The sequence below is a fragment of the Mobula birostris genome, chromosome 1 (genome assembly GCF_030028105.1).
Source record: "Mobula birostris isolate sMobBir1 chromosome 1, sMobBir1.hap1, whole genome shotgun sequence".
Lineage (NCBI taxonomy): Eukaryota > Metazoa > Chordata > Chondrichthyes > Myliobatiformes > Myliobatidae > Mobula > Mobula birostris.
In genome coordinates, this window is record NC_092370.1 from 97,968,256 (window position 1) to 97,984,871 (window position 16,616).

The following is a 16,616-nucleotide window of genomic DNA, read 5'->3' on the forward strand; positions in this document are numbered from 1 at the left end:
ACCTTTCCTATTCTGAATATTACATAATAGTAAGAACAATACGAATTTGCTTATTTCTATGAATAAACAGATTACTTGAAAACTAATAGTAACTATTGTTTTATTTTGAACACAGTTGATATCTTTGATATGTAGAAAGTTAGTACATTGTGTATTCTCTTGAAGGAAAGGCATATGATGTGCTCAAGTTGTTTTGGACTTAAGACTGGGAAGACTATACCCAGTAGTTTCAGTTCTCCTTACAAATTCTTTACCCTTCTTACAGTGTGTTTTCAACCTACTTATCCCATTCAGCCACAGCCAGCATTCTCCAAATCTATAATTTTGTCCAAAATTGTACTCTGAATCCTTGTCCCTGTGGCCTTGCATATAAACTGGATAAAGAGGAAAAACTTACAGACTGATGCAAACTTACAGACTCACATCATTTGAGGTGATGGATGTATCTTACAATGATGGAATATAACTTTATGGTGGACATTTGAACTTAGAGGAGAAGAACAGAGTGATGAGCAATGGAAGAGAAAGTGCGGACTCTTATTCATTGGCCAATCTGAAGTTTTTTCTTTAGTTCAAGCATCATATTTTGGAATGCACTCTTCTCAAATCTTCCATGGTTCAACCTCCATTTCTTTCTTAAAATCTACCTTAAATCTACATCAAGCTTCAACTGGCCTTTTCAAGTGTCTCCCTCTTTGATCTGGTATCTGTTGGGAAGTAACATATATCTATCTTCCTTTGTTAGCATTGTGTAGTCTGTAAAGTCGATTACACAGAACAGTATCTTAGTGGAGTAGCATTTACGTGAAGGTTGAGATGGAATGCTCTCAAGCATTACTTTGGGATAAATTGATGCCATTTTTTCACATTGATTGAAATGTTTCTGACAACTCACATGAATTTGAATTGAAATAAGCAAACCAGACATTTTGAAACCATTCTGTTTCAGTTCTAAGTGATGAGTTATATGCTATTCTCCCCAATTTTGAACTCTTGTCTATCAAAATGTTGGCATAATGAAAATAATGTGTGCATTTGAAAGTGACTCATAGCAGCACTATACAGTGAAATCAATTTTTGAAGTATTTCACGATCATTTAAATCCAAGTTTATCAAATAATCAGTCTATAACTTGAATGTTGCAAAAAAATCATTTTTAAATTTACTGAAATTAATAAATTCCCTTGATAATTACATTGAGTTAACTTAAATTATGTGGAACTATTGGCCTCAGAACCATGGAGAAATAAAAAAAACAATGTCAGCTTTGCTTCCTATTCCTGATTTGATCCATTAGTTCCTGCTGACCTTTATGCATGTGAATGTTGTCCTTGCTATCTTCCCTATGGATGAATAATCTGTCTATTGACAACCAATGCTTAAAGTTTAGTCCATTGACAAAGAATGGCTCTTCTATACATCAGCCAAGTTGTCCAAGTGAAGCAAAAAGCACTGCAGGAAATCACACCATGTAGCATTTAAGGACCACTTATTTTCACAGCCCTTGACATGTTAAATGTTAACTTTTCAGTTCCTTGTTTGATGTGTTGAGCATTTTGATTTTTTAAAATTTCTAACACTTCCCAATTTTTATTTTATTACTTTTACAAAATATGTGACAGTTGCATAGTTATTGAAAGATAGTATATCAACCTCTTCCTGAGCTGGTGGGAGATGAGTGCGCTGGTGTGGGAGAGAATTGATGAAATTCCATACAATGTTTGTCAACATTTTTGTTTCCATCTTTGCAAAAATGTTCAATGAACTTGCATATACTATTTAACAGACAACTATTCTCAAAAGCTGTCTGTGCACGAACCAATATCTTCACAGTTTGGCTCAGATTCAGCATGTTTGCCTCTGAATCAGAACAATTTGGTTTGAAGAAAGCATCCATTTCCTTCAAAATACACTCTTGCTGAATCCTCGGTCATACTTGATGGGAATGTTGCTCCTTCAGAGGAGCTGTGACCCATTTTGCTTCAGTAAAATACTGACCTATTTTCTTTCTCAGTAGATAAAGGAGGCTGTGGGCAATAGACTGTCTAAAGAGATAATTAAGACATAATGTGGAAATATTTAAGGTGGAAATAGATCTATGTAGTAAGGATGCAGCTCTTTGAGAGGCATTCATGATTTAATATTTGAAAATGTAGTTTGCATTTTCTGGGCAATCTTCTTTCCTCAGCTAACATTACCAATATCTCTTTCACTAACTGGGACTTTACTCTGGTTAGCAATTCCGGAAGCACTGATGATAGTCTCAGGATTCTGCCATATTGGAATGAAATGAGAAGAAATTGTCTCAGTTTGCAACATGTTCACCTCTGAATCTGAAGGATGTGGGTTGAGAATAAAATAAATGTCTTTATTTAGAAGGGGACTATGGGTGCTGAGCCACTAAATACATTCAAGGCAAACACTTAGATTCTTGGAGACTAAGGTAATCAAGGAAAATGGAGATTGGTGGAAGTGGAGTTTTGACAGCCTGTATAGCCTACTCCTGTTCCTGTTTTGCCATACGGTTACCATGCACAGTCTGCTGTGTTTACCTGCTCGTGATATTCACCAAATAACTATGTGCATGACACAGTGAGACATATTGAGAGATGGAATTGTGTAAATACTCTTCCTTTTAGAGATCCTCGCAGAGACGTGCGCTCCCTTTAAACTCACCATCCCTTGATAGGAAGAATTAGCGAAACCTGTATTCATTGCCATAAACAGGCATTACTTAAGTGCATTCATTTGATGGTTTTCATTGTTTCCCATTTAAAATGAATGTCAAGTTATCTCTACGCGTTATTTCAAATAAGATTTCAGGAACATATCAGAAGATGAAAGGAGAGAAGGGCTGCTGCCGAGCAGCACTTACGTATATATTGTATGCATTTCTGAAATTCAATTTTACGGAAGTCAATTGAATGGAACTTGAGAAACACGTCACTTGTAATGTCATTAATACCATCGACAGTGGACTGATTTGTAATGGTGTGCTGCCTTACATTTTGAAGTTCTCAGCTACATCTCAGTGGATTTGGAAGTGTCGAATTTGGCGTTTAGAGAAGATATGTTGGTATTCTGCCACTTTCACTTCTATCCTGAATTCAACTGCAATTGAGTGGAAATGTAGGAAAGGTTTTGTATTGCTAAGCTGAAAGCATTGCAGTGAGAAGTTCAAGTAAGAACTATAGCAATTTGAGTAGGCCATTTAGCTCAGAAAAACTATTTCACTACTCAGTTAGAAAATGGGTTAGTTGTTGCTCAATTGTGTCTACCTTTCTTTCATGTAAAGCCCTTCATTCCCTGAACTTACAGCAGTCTTTCCATCTCAGCTTTGAAAATTTCAGTTCAACCAAAATCCATAACATTTTGGAGAGTGAATTCCAGATTTTATTCTTCATATGCAAGGTCACAAAAAACTTGTCTTACTTGTAGGCTTCCTTATCACATTGCAGTTCCTTTACAATGGGTCTTGGGATGTTATATTAAAACTTAATTTTGGTTACATGATCTATTTCTAACACTCACAGCAAGATGTCACATTTTCTTCCTACTCCTAGTTCAGATGGCAAAGTGATTGAATCACACTGAACTAAAATCTGAATATGGAAAATAATTCACATTGCTGGTCGCAATAACTCCTTCAGGTAGTGCTTGTTATTTAAATGGAAATTAGCAGAAAGGAGGCCATTTTGTTAGATAGCCAGCATGGCTTGGGACTCATGGAATCCTTCAAATGAAAATGTTCAGCAGCATTGAAGAAGTGGGTATTGTTGGTGAGGCTTGAAGTCTTGAAATTGTGAACTATTTCAGTCTAGCTATGTTGAGGAACAACCTTTCTTCTTTCTTCACCAGGAATCTTTGCTAAGAAACTAATGAATAAACTTTAAAGTTTTCCTATTTGATTTTGCTTTTCTTTCTTCTTTTATTAATACTTAATGTAACCAAAAGTTTTCATTTCCCTTCACAGGTGCAAGATGCAGTGAAATGTAGAGTTGTAGATCGTCAAGAAGAGGGAAATGGAGACTCTGGGGGTTCGTTTCAGAATGGACATGCACAGTTAATGGTATAGATTGCTTTGCTTAAAATAAGATACTTTGAATGATTACCTGCATCCTTTGAATAATTGATGGTTAGACATATAACATACTCTGGCAGGTTTGGTGAGGAATTTTGATTGTTGTCTTAGAAGATGATCTGACTAATGTTGGGTGTAAAGTGTAGGTGATTTGGTAAATGCAATAGACTGATGCATCTTGGAGGTCTTGTTTGTTCCTATTTGTGTATATTTACATGCAGAATTTAACATTATATTAGTAATTTGCAAAAGGTATCTGTTGCTGAAACTGCATGTTATGTGCAAAGTAACAATTACTGTGGTTTGCATCTCCTGCTGATTGTAGCAAACCTAGGCCTAGTAATCATTGTAACACACAAAATGCTGGAAGAACTTGGCAGTCAGGTAGTATCTCTGGAGGGAAATAGACAATTATTGTTTCAGGTTGAGACCCTTCATATGGATTTATGCCATGAATAGATTGGGATGGAGACCAAAAATAATTTTTTTCTGAAATACAGTGCAAACAAGCTAAAACATCAAAAGGCACAATAGAACAACAAAATGGAACAGAAAATTGGGCCAGTCTTGTCAATCTTGCAATTGATCTTTCTTCAGTTGTTGCTTGAAGTTTGGATATTTTTCCCAAAATGCTGGGTATGATGAAACTCAACTTGGGGAAACAGAAAAGCAGAGGAAATGTCAACCTGACAATATCTTCTTATCTTCTTGCACCAAACAATCTATTACTCTGCTTTAAACTTAGTGTGGTGTCAACCGTATTGGAAGTTTAAAGATAATGATAAGAATAAGAGGCAAATTCACGTATTTGATTATTGGTTTCTGTCAGCTGCAATATATCTTCAATAATCATGTCATATAAATGGAATATCATTGGCATCCACTTTGCACTAGTTCACAATGCTGTAATACATTATATGAAGCGTTTATCTAACTGGGTTAATTGTGTAAGTAAATATTGTGACATTGGAATTTATTGATTTTTAGTGAGAATTTGACTTGCATTGCAATTACTCTTTTAATGCCCTGTAAAATGTTAATGGTTGGCCTTGGATGCTGTCCAGGAAATGATTACAACATTGAAGATTTAAGGTTGTATACAAAATCAATCATTCATTGTTTATGTGAGAGAAAGTTAATGAAAAATATTTCATTAAGTGACATTGTATAAGTCAAGAAGAGTGGGTGAAATGCTTTGTGAGTATTCCTGTGCTGTCGAGTTAGACACAATTCATTAAAACAAAACATGGCATTGTAAGCTGAAGGAATAGACTCTAAGGAGCCAGTGTTACAAGTGAAAATTTGCAAATTGAATGTCTATAGATTGATGAATAACTATATATATCAGATGATTTCTTCCCAAAAAGATTCCCCAAGTTTGCATATCTATGACATAAGATGGGTGTTAGATAGCTTACATTCAGTACCTTTCTCACATTCATGCCAAATAGTATCCTTAATTCCAATGTTCTTTTTGAAGAGAAGATTACACTGACGCAGTGAATTTGCCTTCCCTTCGTAATTTGTTAATTCTCTGATGAGATATGGATGTCATTGGTAAGGCCCACCAATTCCGTTGCCTACCATTTCAAAGGACAAAGAATCAACCACATAACTATGGTTCTAGAGCCACATAAACACAATTTATAATATGCTATTGTTGATGCTGCTTTTTGTTCTAAATTCTACTTAATAAATTGAAATTCAGATTCCATCGTGATTTGATCTTGTATCTCTGGATGACTTCCAGATAGCTGGGATGCTAATCCAGTGATTTGATCGTCACTCTCTCATACTCCATCCATGCGATGAGTGAAACACGAACACTTTGTACATTCTCCTTGTGACCCTGTGGTTTTCCTCTGGGTACTGCGGTTTCCACGCACATTTCTAAGTTGAATGAGTTAGTAGGCTAACTGATCGTATGGGTGTAATTGAGTAGCGCAGGCTTGCTGGGCTGGAACGGCCTGTTACCCTGCTGTATCTCTAAATCTAAATCTAATCTCCCCACCAGTGTCTTTCAATCTCAAAGTGAAAAATATTCCATTTTATCACAAGAAGAGAGGTGTACATCTGATGAGAATGTAGTATCTGTGCCTGCCATGGACTGAAAGCTCATCACTTTAAAGGGCCTTTCACAAACTTTGGGTACCACAAAGTGTACTTCAAAACATGCTCTCTTCAATGAGTTACTTCAAAAGTGCTGTCAGTGCTGTCACTGCTATAATACAGGATATAAAATATAAAACATAGGAATGTGTGTCAACCATTTATCCCCTTACTAGATCATAATTGATTTTAGTCCCTTGATACCATTTTTCTTTTGTATCCCTCATTTCCCTAAGAACCTAAAATCCATTTATCTTAATTTTAAAAGACTAAGTTGCCACAGCCTTTCAGAGTAGGGAATTCCCAAGACTCTAGTGTAAGAGTGGAGAAATTCTTGCCCATTTCAGTGGTGACTTATTTTAAGACTCTGACCCCTCATTCGAGAAATCTTCTTTTTATTTTATGGCGGTTGGCACCTAGCTTAATGGTGCATTACCACCACCTTCTGCTCCGGAGTGTGTGTAATAGACTTGTATTCTAAATTCTCATTCTCATTCTTTTTCTTTCTTTCTTTCTCTCTCTCTCTCTCTCTCTCTCCCCCCCCCTCACACACCCTCACACACCCTAACCTACATTTTATCCTTCCATCTTTTGCCATCCTAGTACCCTATTCCTGCTTATCCATCATACCCTATAAAAAAACCCTGTACCCCTTAAGAAAGCTAAAAGTACCCTGACCTGTGCTGTCTCATTCATGCCCAGCAACCCTTTTAATGTGAATTCCTGCACCCCCAATTCCCTTAGGTTAATTCTCATCATCTCTCTCTCTATCCTATACTTCCTGCAACTCAGAACTACATGTTCTACTGACTCCTCTTCCTGACACTCCTCACACAATCCTGTCTGGTGTTTCCCTATCATTTTCAATGTTTTATTTAATGCACAGTGTCCCAGCCTTAACCTAGTCCACACAGTTTCCTCTCTTCTGTATTCACTACCTACCCTAGTACCTGCAACACTCTTTTGTATTTGATATAAATGCCTCCCTTTCCCATCTTTCTTGCCAGATTTGGTTGATTTTTTTTCCCAGATTACACACTTAACCTCTGCTTTACTGATACTGATGTGCATTTCTATATTTTCTTTCTTTAACACCCTCTTTGCCAACTCATCCACCCTCTCATTCCCCTTCACCTCTACATGTGCTGGAACCCATAGAAATTTTACCTGACCTCCCTGATCTGCAATTCTTGTGACTGACTGAAGGACTTCATAAAATACATCTTGCCAACTGTTTGAGTGAAAAGACAAACTTGTTAGGACAGGATGAATCTGAGCATATCAACACTTTGACTTGCCTAGCTTTCTCTACCCATTGCAACGCAACCAACACTGCCAGCATCTCCACTGTATACACCCCTAACTTATTAGATGTTCTTCTGCTGATTCCAATTTCTTTTGCTGGTATAGCTACCCCAAACCCTGTCACTCCTGTTTCAGGATCCTTAGCACCATCTGTATAAATCTGAGTATAATAACTATACTTTTCCATCAGATGACAGTTAAATGCACTTACCAAATCAGTTTTATATTTTCCTTTTCTTTTTACCTCTAACAAATGCCAGTCTATGTCAGGCCATTCAAGCTTCCATGGAACCACAACCGGATAAACTACTGAAGGACTTAACCTTAGATCAAACACTTCAGTTTCTTTAACAATATCATTCCCTACCCGACTAAAGTTATCCCACTGAAACCTCCCACTTTACCAGCACTCCTGCAACACTCCTTTTGCAGGGTAAGAATCATTATGCCCCTGCAAATTAGCCCAGTAGTTTGCCATCAATTGCATCCTTCTTAGTTCCAAAGGCATTACTCCCACTTCTACCTGTAGGGCTGATACTGGTGATGTTTTAAAAGCCCTATTGCACACTCTCAAAGCCTGAGCCTGAATCACATCCAGTTTCCTTATAAGAGACCTAGCTGCTGATCCATATACTATTATTTCCATAGTCCAACACAGATCTTACTAAAGGCACATACATTCTCTCCAACGCTGAACAACTTGCTCCCCGTTCCCTACCAGTCAAACATCACATTTATTACTTTTTTTACACTTCTCCTCAACTTTCCTGATATGGTCTGCCCATGTTAATTGTGAATCAAATATAACTCCCAGAAATTTAAATGATCCAACCCTTTCTAATTCAATCCCATACATCCTTAACTTCTTCCCTACCTCAATTCTTTTCCTGGTGAAAAATGCAGTTTGAGTTTTTTCTATTGAAAATCTACATCCCCAATCGTAACCCCACTCCACCACTTCATCAATTGCTCCTTGTAGTTTCCTGATTATATGCTCCATGTTCCTGCTTCTTTTCCACAAGGCCCCATCATCTGCAAACAGTGACCTACCTATATCCACTGGTACCTTCGTGAAGACATCATTGATCATAATGATGAAAAGTAACGGGCTAATCACACTACCTTGAGGTGTGCCATTTCCCACTATGTATTGTTTTGTTAATTCTGATCCAATCTGAACTTGAGAATACTTAGCCAGGTGAAACATCCTGTGGCAAATTTTGTTTCAGTGAGGTCACTGTGCACTCTTCTGAAGAATAGAGACCAATCCTACTCATTCTCTCTTCTTGTATGATAAACCTCCTATCCCATGAACTGGTCTGGTAAACACTAAACATTGTTAATGATAAACTTGTTTTTGGAATCAGTGCAACTGAAATATACTACTTTGACCAAGCATTAAAGATGCCAATAATCCCAATACGAAGTTAGCAACCTCTAAATAATGAAAATATGGCTCTTGCAGTACTTGCTGTGCAAATTATCCATCTGTTTAAAGCATCTTTGAATGTAGAAATCTGATTCAATTAGATAAGGAGTTGCCAACTTTTTTATGCCGTGGACCAAAATCATTAAGCAAGAGGTCTGTGGATCTCAGGTTAGGAACACCTGTTAGATGTATATGTGACCTTGATTGCTGTTTTTAGTCAGAATTGGAAAACTGCGGGGTACACTCTCTAGCCAAAGTTCTGTGAATGGTGGAACTGAATGGAGCCAGCAGAGGTATGAGTCATACTGTTGTGGGCTCTAGAAAGGAAGGGGTTTGCCGGGAGGGCATCTCTGTTGAGCCCACAAAAGTTAAGGATAGTAGACAGTGGAATCGAGAATTCGGAACAGTACTCAGTATACTCAAATGACATTGCTTCCAGTTATCCAGGGATTAAAATCACTTCCAGTTCTCCAATCAATGTTTCTTTTTGATGAGGCTTTCAAATGGGGACTTGTCTTACAAAGTGCAGTGAGGTGTCCTCTTCAGTGGAATTAGTTGAGCCTGTTAGTCATGAGAAGCATCAATTTCAAGCAGTATTGAGATCCAAGAGTGATTCAGCATACTATCACCCAGACAGTCATTGCTGAAGCAAGAAAGGAGCGTGAAATGTCAGGAAAAAGACACGCAGTAACAATATGTGTCATTTTTTCTAAACTATTTTTCCCTAACTTTTATAGACTGACTTTGAAAAGGATGTAGATATGGCATGTAGATCAGGTAAGTGATAAAATAATGTTTGTTTTATTTTTTACCTCATAATTCTTGCTGTGGAATTATTCTGCAGGTATCATCTTCTACTTTGACCAAATAACCCATGTTTTTGTGAAGGGATTCACAGCATTGCTTGTTGCCAGGCTGTTTGGCCAAAGGTGGCTTCAGCCACTGAACCCATTCACATTGTCATTGATGCCCTTGTGCATCATCCATAGATGGCTTCTGGAGGCCATCAGGAGACTGAACTGATTTTCCTTTCTTTACCTCCCTTCATAACCAACAGCTCAAGTGTACTTCAAGCATTGCTGCATATCCTGAATGGGATTAATATTTGTGGCCATATTTTTCTATTTATTTTAAAAGCTTAAAAGGTCAATGAGGTGATTTAGTGTTTGAGTTTTCTTTCATTCAGCAATATTCCTGTATAAGAAACGGTTTAACCAATTTAAAGATTGACAGAAAAAGCTCAAAGGAAACTCATCCACTTCATTGTCTATACTATATGACGGTGTTTTTTTTTTGGTTGTTAGTGTGGAGGACTTGTTAAAGCTTATGCTCCAAATTGACACCCTAATTGGAGTTCTGATCAAGCATTCAAATATAGCTAATAAAAGAAATATTATATGATGTATATTTGTTTGCCATGGTAAATAATTAATTTTCAAGATCCTCTGAGGAGTGTTTATAAATTATTTGATTAGTTGTCTCTGAAACAGCTATAATTAAAACATACAGCTGGCATTTTACATGCTGATCTTATGGAAAATATGTATTTATAAACTGCATATTTGAGTTGTTTTTTTCTCGACAAGAGTGGATTGTATTGCAACACTATTTGAGACTCAGTTTTAGTTATTCTTTCTTTAAATTCATATTCTTTTTAGTTTATCAAGCTGAAGGATGTCAGCGCTGGGGAGTGGATCACTTTTCTACTTTGAGAAAGCAGTGTCAGGATCAAGCACTCCCAGGTTAGGAATAGCATGGGCTAGAAACGGAATAAAGCTCCCTCTACACCACCAAATTGTCTTTAATCCCAATCACAGTAGAGCATCCCCCCCCTAACTATACTAATGTGAACTTTCATTAATGACACCAGCCTCTGTGAGAAAATGCAATTTAAATGCTGATGTGTATGGTAGGATCATCACAAAAACACGAGTTGAGAATGGTTACAAATTAATTAAACAAAATAACAACAGAATCAGAGACTATTTGCTTTGGAATAGTGGAAGAAAAAAGGAAAACAAGAAAATTATCTTAAACACTGAAAGCTAATTGGGAGGGGAATAGTGTTGTTATAATTAATGTAGAGGACATTCTGGGTTTGATGCAACATCCACACCATTCAATTATTGCAGACTTAAATTTACATGGTTTGCTTAGATAATATTTTTGTAGCAAGATAAACCTTTCATGTGCTTATAGATTAATTGCATATTTAAGTCCTTTCAATTTAAGGAGTTAGAGATTCACTTTAAACTAATGAGAATGGGAGATACATGACAAAGAGTTAAATAGATTGAGACCAAATTTCTTTTATGTTTTATATAAAACAATTTTGTTTAAATATATACTTTACTGATTTTTTTTGTTTAAGTCTATAGCAATAAAATTATTTCTTAGTATGAATATCTTTATTGCTATGATATTATTGCTTTATATACAAATTTTAAAAACCCAGTCTTTCAGGGAAACCATAGAATGCAATCATATTTATGTAATTAGAGCCCTTTAAGAGGTTCAATAAAACAGCTGTGAACATCTGGTGATTCTGTTGGTGGTTTCCTGTTCATGTAGCACTTTGCCACATGTTGCTTGCCATTAAACAGAAACAGAACCATCCAGAAACATGTGTTGAATGATATGCAGCATTTTCCAAATGCATTGATGAAATATAAATCAGTTGTTATTCTCCACATTGCAGTTTTAAATAAGGATATCAACGCAGTCAGAACAGGGACGCTCACAGGAACACTGAAGCGCTCGATGGCCCATGAAGACGAGATGAAAATAAAATTCACCCATCAGAAGTTATCTGGCTTTTCAAGTCTTCCAGCAAATGTGTCAAAAATGCATCTCCAGGGATCGCTGAATTATCCAGGATCGTTAAATGTGAACGAGTTTAGTGACCACACCTTGAAATTAAATAAGAGTGAACAACCAAAATCAATGTATATATGTGACGGTGACATTTTCAAGCAGTTAGACTCAGAGCTAGCACGAGCACAGGAACCAGTGATGGATACTAACTATGTCATTCTGCCCACCAATACCTCAACCCTGAGGGCCAAACCAAAAGACGAAAGTAAATATAACATTAACATTAGTCAATTGCCCCAGACTAGACTTATTCACCTCAATGCAGACAGTGGGTTTTGTGCTAAAAACACCCCAATGGATCGCATCAACATTTCTTGCAATGAAAGGGCTTCTCCTGGCCACCAGACACAGAGTGCTACAAACGAAGCCCAACCTCCCAATAACCTGTGTGATGCAGGTGATTCAGGGAACTCGGGGATGGTATCCAAAAGTGAGACAGTTTCTACATTATCCACAAGCTCTTTAGAGGTAAGGAAATCAAGTGGGGTGTCTTTCACTGAGCAAGTTTCAGATTTTATTTTTATCTTTTCTGTTTCTAATTTGGCAGAAGCAGTCAAAAGTATAATGACAAGCTGCAAATAATTATCTGAAACCTCTTTTTGAAATATTTTGGTTTCCTATATTAAATATTGTCACAGCTTCAGTGAAACATGACTTGCAGTTTCAGAGCCTTGTGTTAATGTTCAGCTCTGTTGTAGCTGATAAGATGTCAAAATGTCTGTGACCTTGTGTAGCAAGACATGAACAGCATCCAGGCTTGGACTAGACTATGACTATAAACTGTGCTTGCTCAGTAGGTTCTTGCTCCCTCCGGAAGTCTATTGTAGAGTGTGCAAATATATATATGCATGAGAATATTTGATACCAAGTGACTATACACACATTTATAAAAATGAGTAAAAAGTTAATCTGTAGAGAATATCTGAGTGAAAATTTTAACCCAAAATCAATGCTATGTTTTTTTTTCAGGTTAAAAAGAAGTTTTCATGAGATACTTTTTAGATGTTGTCCCATTAAGGAGATTAGTTGTATATGTATGTAGTTCATTCAAGGTTCTTCATAAACTGACTAGAACGTTCCATGTACATGGAGTAGTTGATCAGACAACTGTTTAATAAGTTGGAGCCTTAGAAACACAATTAATATTTATAACTAGTATATATGCTACAGCATTATTCATTTTTATTTACAATGTTGCAGGAGGTAAATTGGCCCATTGTGTGTATTTTGCCTCAAAAGAAGGATCTGATCAGTGCCATTTCCACTGGTTTTCATGTGAGCTACTCTGCCTCAATGTCCATTAACTCTACACCATTTCTACCAGCCACCTGCACCAAAGGTAATTTAAGTCAGCCACTGAATCTACCTTGCACATCCTTAAGATGTGCAAGGAAACGGGAGCACCCAGGGAAAGTGCCCACAACCACTTAGCGAACATCCAAGCTTCACAGAAGAGCACTGGAAGACTGAAGTCCAGATTGGAGGCATGAACCAGCAGCACTATTCGCCATGCCCACTACCAACCATTGCCCACTTCCAAAAAGCGAGTATATAACTACCACCCTCTTTTTATTCAGTGCTATCATCAACTTCCCTGTCACTATTATCTTAGACCATGTTTCACTGAATCAGCCAGATAAATATTGTGGCTACAGGAGCATGTCAGGTATTTGGTATTCTGATCAGCTGATGACTTCCCAAAGCCCCTTCACTGTGCATATGTGGAGCAGACTCGATGGACCAAGTGGCCTAATTCTGCTCCTATATGGGGAGAAGGCAGGAACAGGGTACTGATCGTGGATCATCACCCATGATCACAGTGAATGGTGGTGCTGGCTCGAAGGGCTGAATGACCTACTCCTGCACCTATTGTCTATTGTCTATATCTTATCTAAGCCAGGAGTACAATGAAGCAGTGTTAGCTTAGATGAGTCTAACTCCAAAGATTATTGAACAGGATCAACACTGTCCTTGGCAGCCAATGCTGCATTTCCTGTCAATCATCTTGACCATTTTCTCCCCCATCATCTACAGTATTTACCATGGCTGAAATGCATACTATCTGTTAATACTACAGCCCAATCATGAAGAAGCTTCTTCAACTAGCCTTTCAAGCATGGGAACAGTAGAAGGTATATACAGTCAACGCCCATGAAGATTACCTTCCAATTTGCATATTATCAAAATTTGCTGCTCACTAGCTGAAAATATGGCAAACAATATATACAACTCAAGCAGATGGCAGCCATCACCCTGAATAAAAGAAGCACATCTTTGTTTATGTAATTTCTCAACACTCAGTTCTAACTTTTACCTTTGTGAGAGAAGGGCTCTGATTCTTTTCAGGAAGGAAGGAAGAATGCAAGTCACCCCAGGCTGAGATCACAGGCTCCTCAAGTCGTCTCAAGTAGTGCCAAATGAAAGTATTGTGGATGACAATCTGTTCACTTGGCTTACCCACCTAGTATGTTCAGGGGAATGTGGCAGATGGTTATGGTGGAAGTGGGTGAGGGCGAGTGAAATGGGGAAGGTGTTGGATGTTGACTGCTAGAAAGTGAAAGCAAAAATCAGATTGAAAGGAAATAGCTTCCAAGCACAGAACAGAGCTATGTTTGTTTAATTCAGATACACCCTAAATTAGGGTCATAGCAGACCTATTTTTTTTAAATCTAATGATTTTGCCAATCACTTCAGGAAGAATGTTATTTTAACAAGAGCCACTTCAGCAAATGAATATCCACAACAGCAGAATCGTTTACTCCATTTTCTTTGCCTGTGAGTACAGATTTTGTTGTGAAAATAAAACTAGAATGAAATGTACATGAAATCATCTCAAGACTGTTGAATTATGCATTTCAACCATGCCCTGTTGATACTTGTAGGCCAATTGTTGCCCGTTGGACATTTATCTTGATTTTCAAAAGCACATGTGATGATATAGATTTCCTCCAACTTGCTATGACTGACTATGGAGAGTTTTACATCAACTCTGGATCTTTTTCCACCCTCGAAGCCTTTAACAGTTCGCTGAAATAGGGATTAACCAGTTGATTTTATGGAGATTAATGATTCCTCTTATATTCAGGTGAAGGGGTTTTCCAAAATATTTTAGGTATTGGTACTCTTAATTTAAAAATCACTGAGAGAAGAATAAAAATTATTAACCATGTGTACGTTAGAATCTATAGCATATTGTCAAGGTCGTACTTTTTAGGAGGATGTAATGTAAAATTTGGGAGGGGATTTTCAACGGCCAGCTGTCTAATTCTTACCACTATAATCAGCAGCAAGGAGTTGAAAGTGATAGTGTGTGGGTTGTTTTGAATTCTTTTTGGGCGCTGAAAGCCCCCCATGAATGGGAAAGGAGGCTGCATATCTGAAACTAGTGAAAGGGTGCTTCAAAGCATAAGGTACAGCAAACATGAGCTGCTGCTGGTCTCTGCTATTGGCCTTCATCTGACTAATTGTTTAGACATTACCTACATTGTTGGCCATGCTTCTCTGGGCCAGACTTTGTTAAAGCTTTCAGGCTAAAGTTGCCCTGGTTGATGTACTTCATTGACAACACATTATTGACATCTTGGTGTCCAGTGTGTTGAGCTAGAGAGAGCTCTGAGCCCTCAAGAGGGAGTTTTCAAACTTAATCACTGAAAATTACTTTATCTGGTTACATAATGCTTCCATCCAAGGTACTTTCCTCTATATTGCAGTGTATCTTTTTCATTCTCATAAACTTCCTCATTGACATTATTATGATCCTTTGTTCTCTAAGGCCTTTTATCACTTACGGGCATAGTTTGCAGTCTCCAGGCTTGTTGCTGTCTTCACTGCTTTGCGAGCTCTGATCAGCATGAAGATCTAAGTTTTCCAAGGTTTTATCCAAGCAGAATCTTCCTAAGCAATACTGAACCACTGAGTCAGTTAAAACACATGGTAAAGATCGCAATTTATGGTCACGATTAAAGTTTTTCCAAAAGATACAGTGAGAAAACACAAAATAAATCTTAACTTTGTCTAGCTTTCATATACGCTGTGACTTTCAACATACCATTATCAATGCTGTTTGGTTTGGGATACTGTAGTAGTACCTGAAATGGAGTCAACCATTCCATTGGTTGTTAGAAGTAGTGTCCGTCTAGCCCAGACCAACGCTTGGTGGGCTCTTCTCATTCCAAAGCATATAGCAAAGGATCCGCTGACTAAGTGATATATTTAGGTAGCATTATGTACTGAGAGGGTACGAAGTTGGATAAGTTGGAATCACCAGTTTGAAGCATTCATGCAGAGGCTGGATATCACTGACTGGCTTTTATCTCATGCACCGTTAAATTGATGTTCATATTCTGAACAATATCAGAAAATCCAACAGTACTGAAATTCTGAAAATTTGATATAAAATCATCCATGCTAGAAATCCTCACCAGGTTCATTGGGAAGAGAAATGTTCTACTGATTAACTGTTATTCAGGTTCTGATGATAGATCATTGACCTGACTGTTTCTCCACAGAGCCATGTCCTGCTGCTTAATTCTAGCATTCTCTACTTCACTTCAAAAAGGGAACTTTGCACGTAAAAGGGGAAGAGCAGTGCTTCAGAATTTCAAATGTAGTAATGGAAAATTTATAGAGTAATGGAAACATTTGGTACTGAAGTAGACCATTCAGCCCAATGCGTACATGCTGACCTGTGGGCATCCTTCCGTGTTATTCCATGTGTCGACTGGTGCTTATCTCAAATGCTCCTTGTGACTTGGAGTCGCAACTTGGAGGAAGTCTGGTTATGAAATTTAGTATGGACTCCCATTTCAAGTCCAATAG

General features: G+C 37.6%; 1 protein-coding gene across 1 annotated transcript in view; it reads left to right on the forward strand.

Annotated features, from left to right (window-relative positions):
• Nucleotides 1-16,616, forward strand: part of adgrb1a (adhesion G protein-coupled receptor B1a) — a 289,509-nt gene that overhangs the window by 247,331 nt on the left and 25,562 nt on the right. Inside the window, exons 19-22 of the mRNA XM_072259584.1 lie at nt 3,974-4,069; nt 9,662-9,701; nt 10,583-10,666; nt 11,623-12,266. Of these exons, the coding sequence (XP_072115685.1) occupies nt 3,974-4,069; nt 9,662-9,701; nt 10,583-10,666; nt 11,623-12,266 (864 nt within the window). The remainder of the gene's footprint in view (nt 1-3,973; nt 4,070-9,661; nt 9,702-10,582; nt 10,667-11,622; nt 12,267-16,616) is intronic.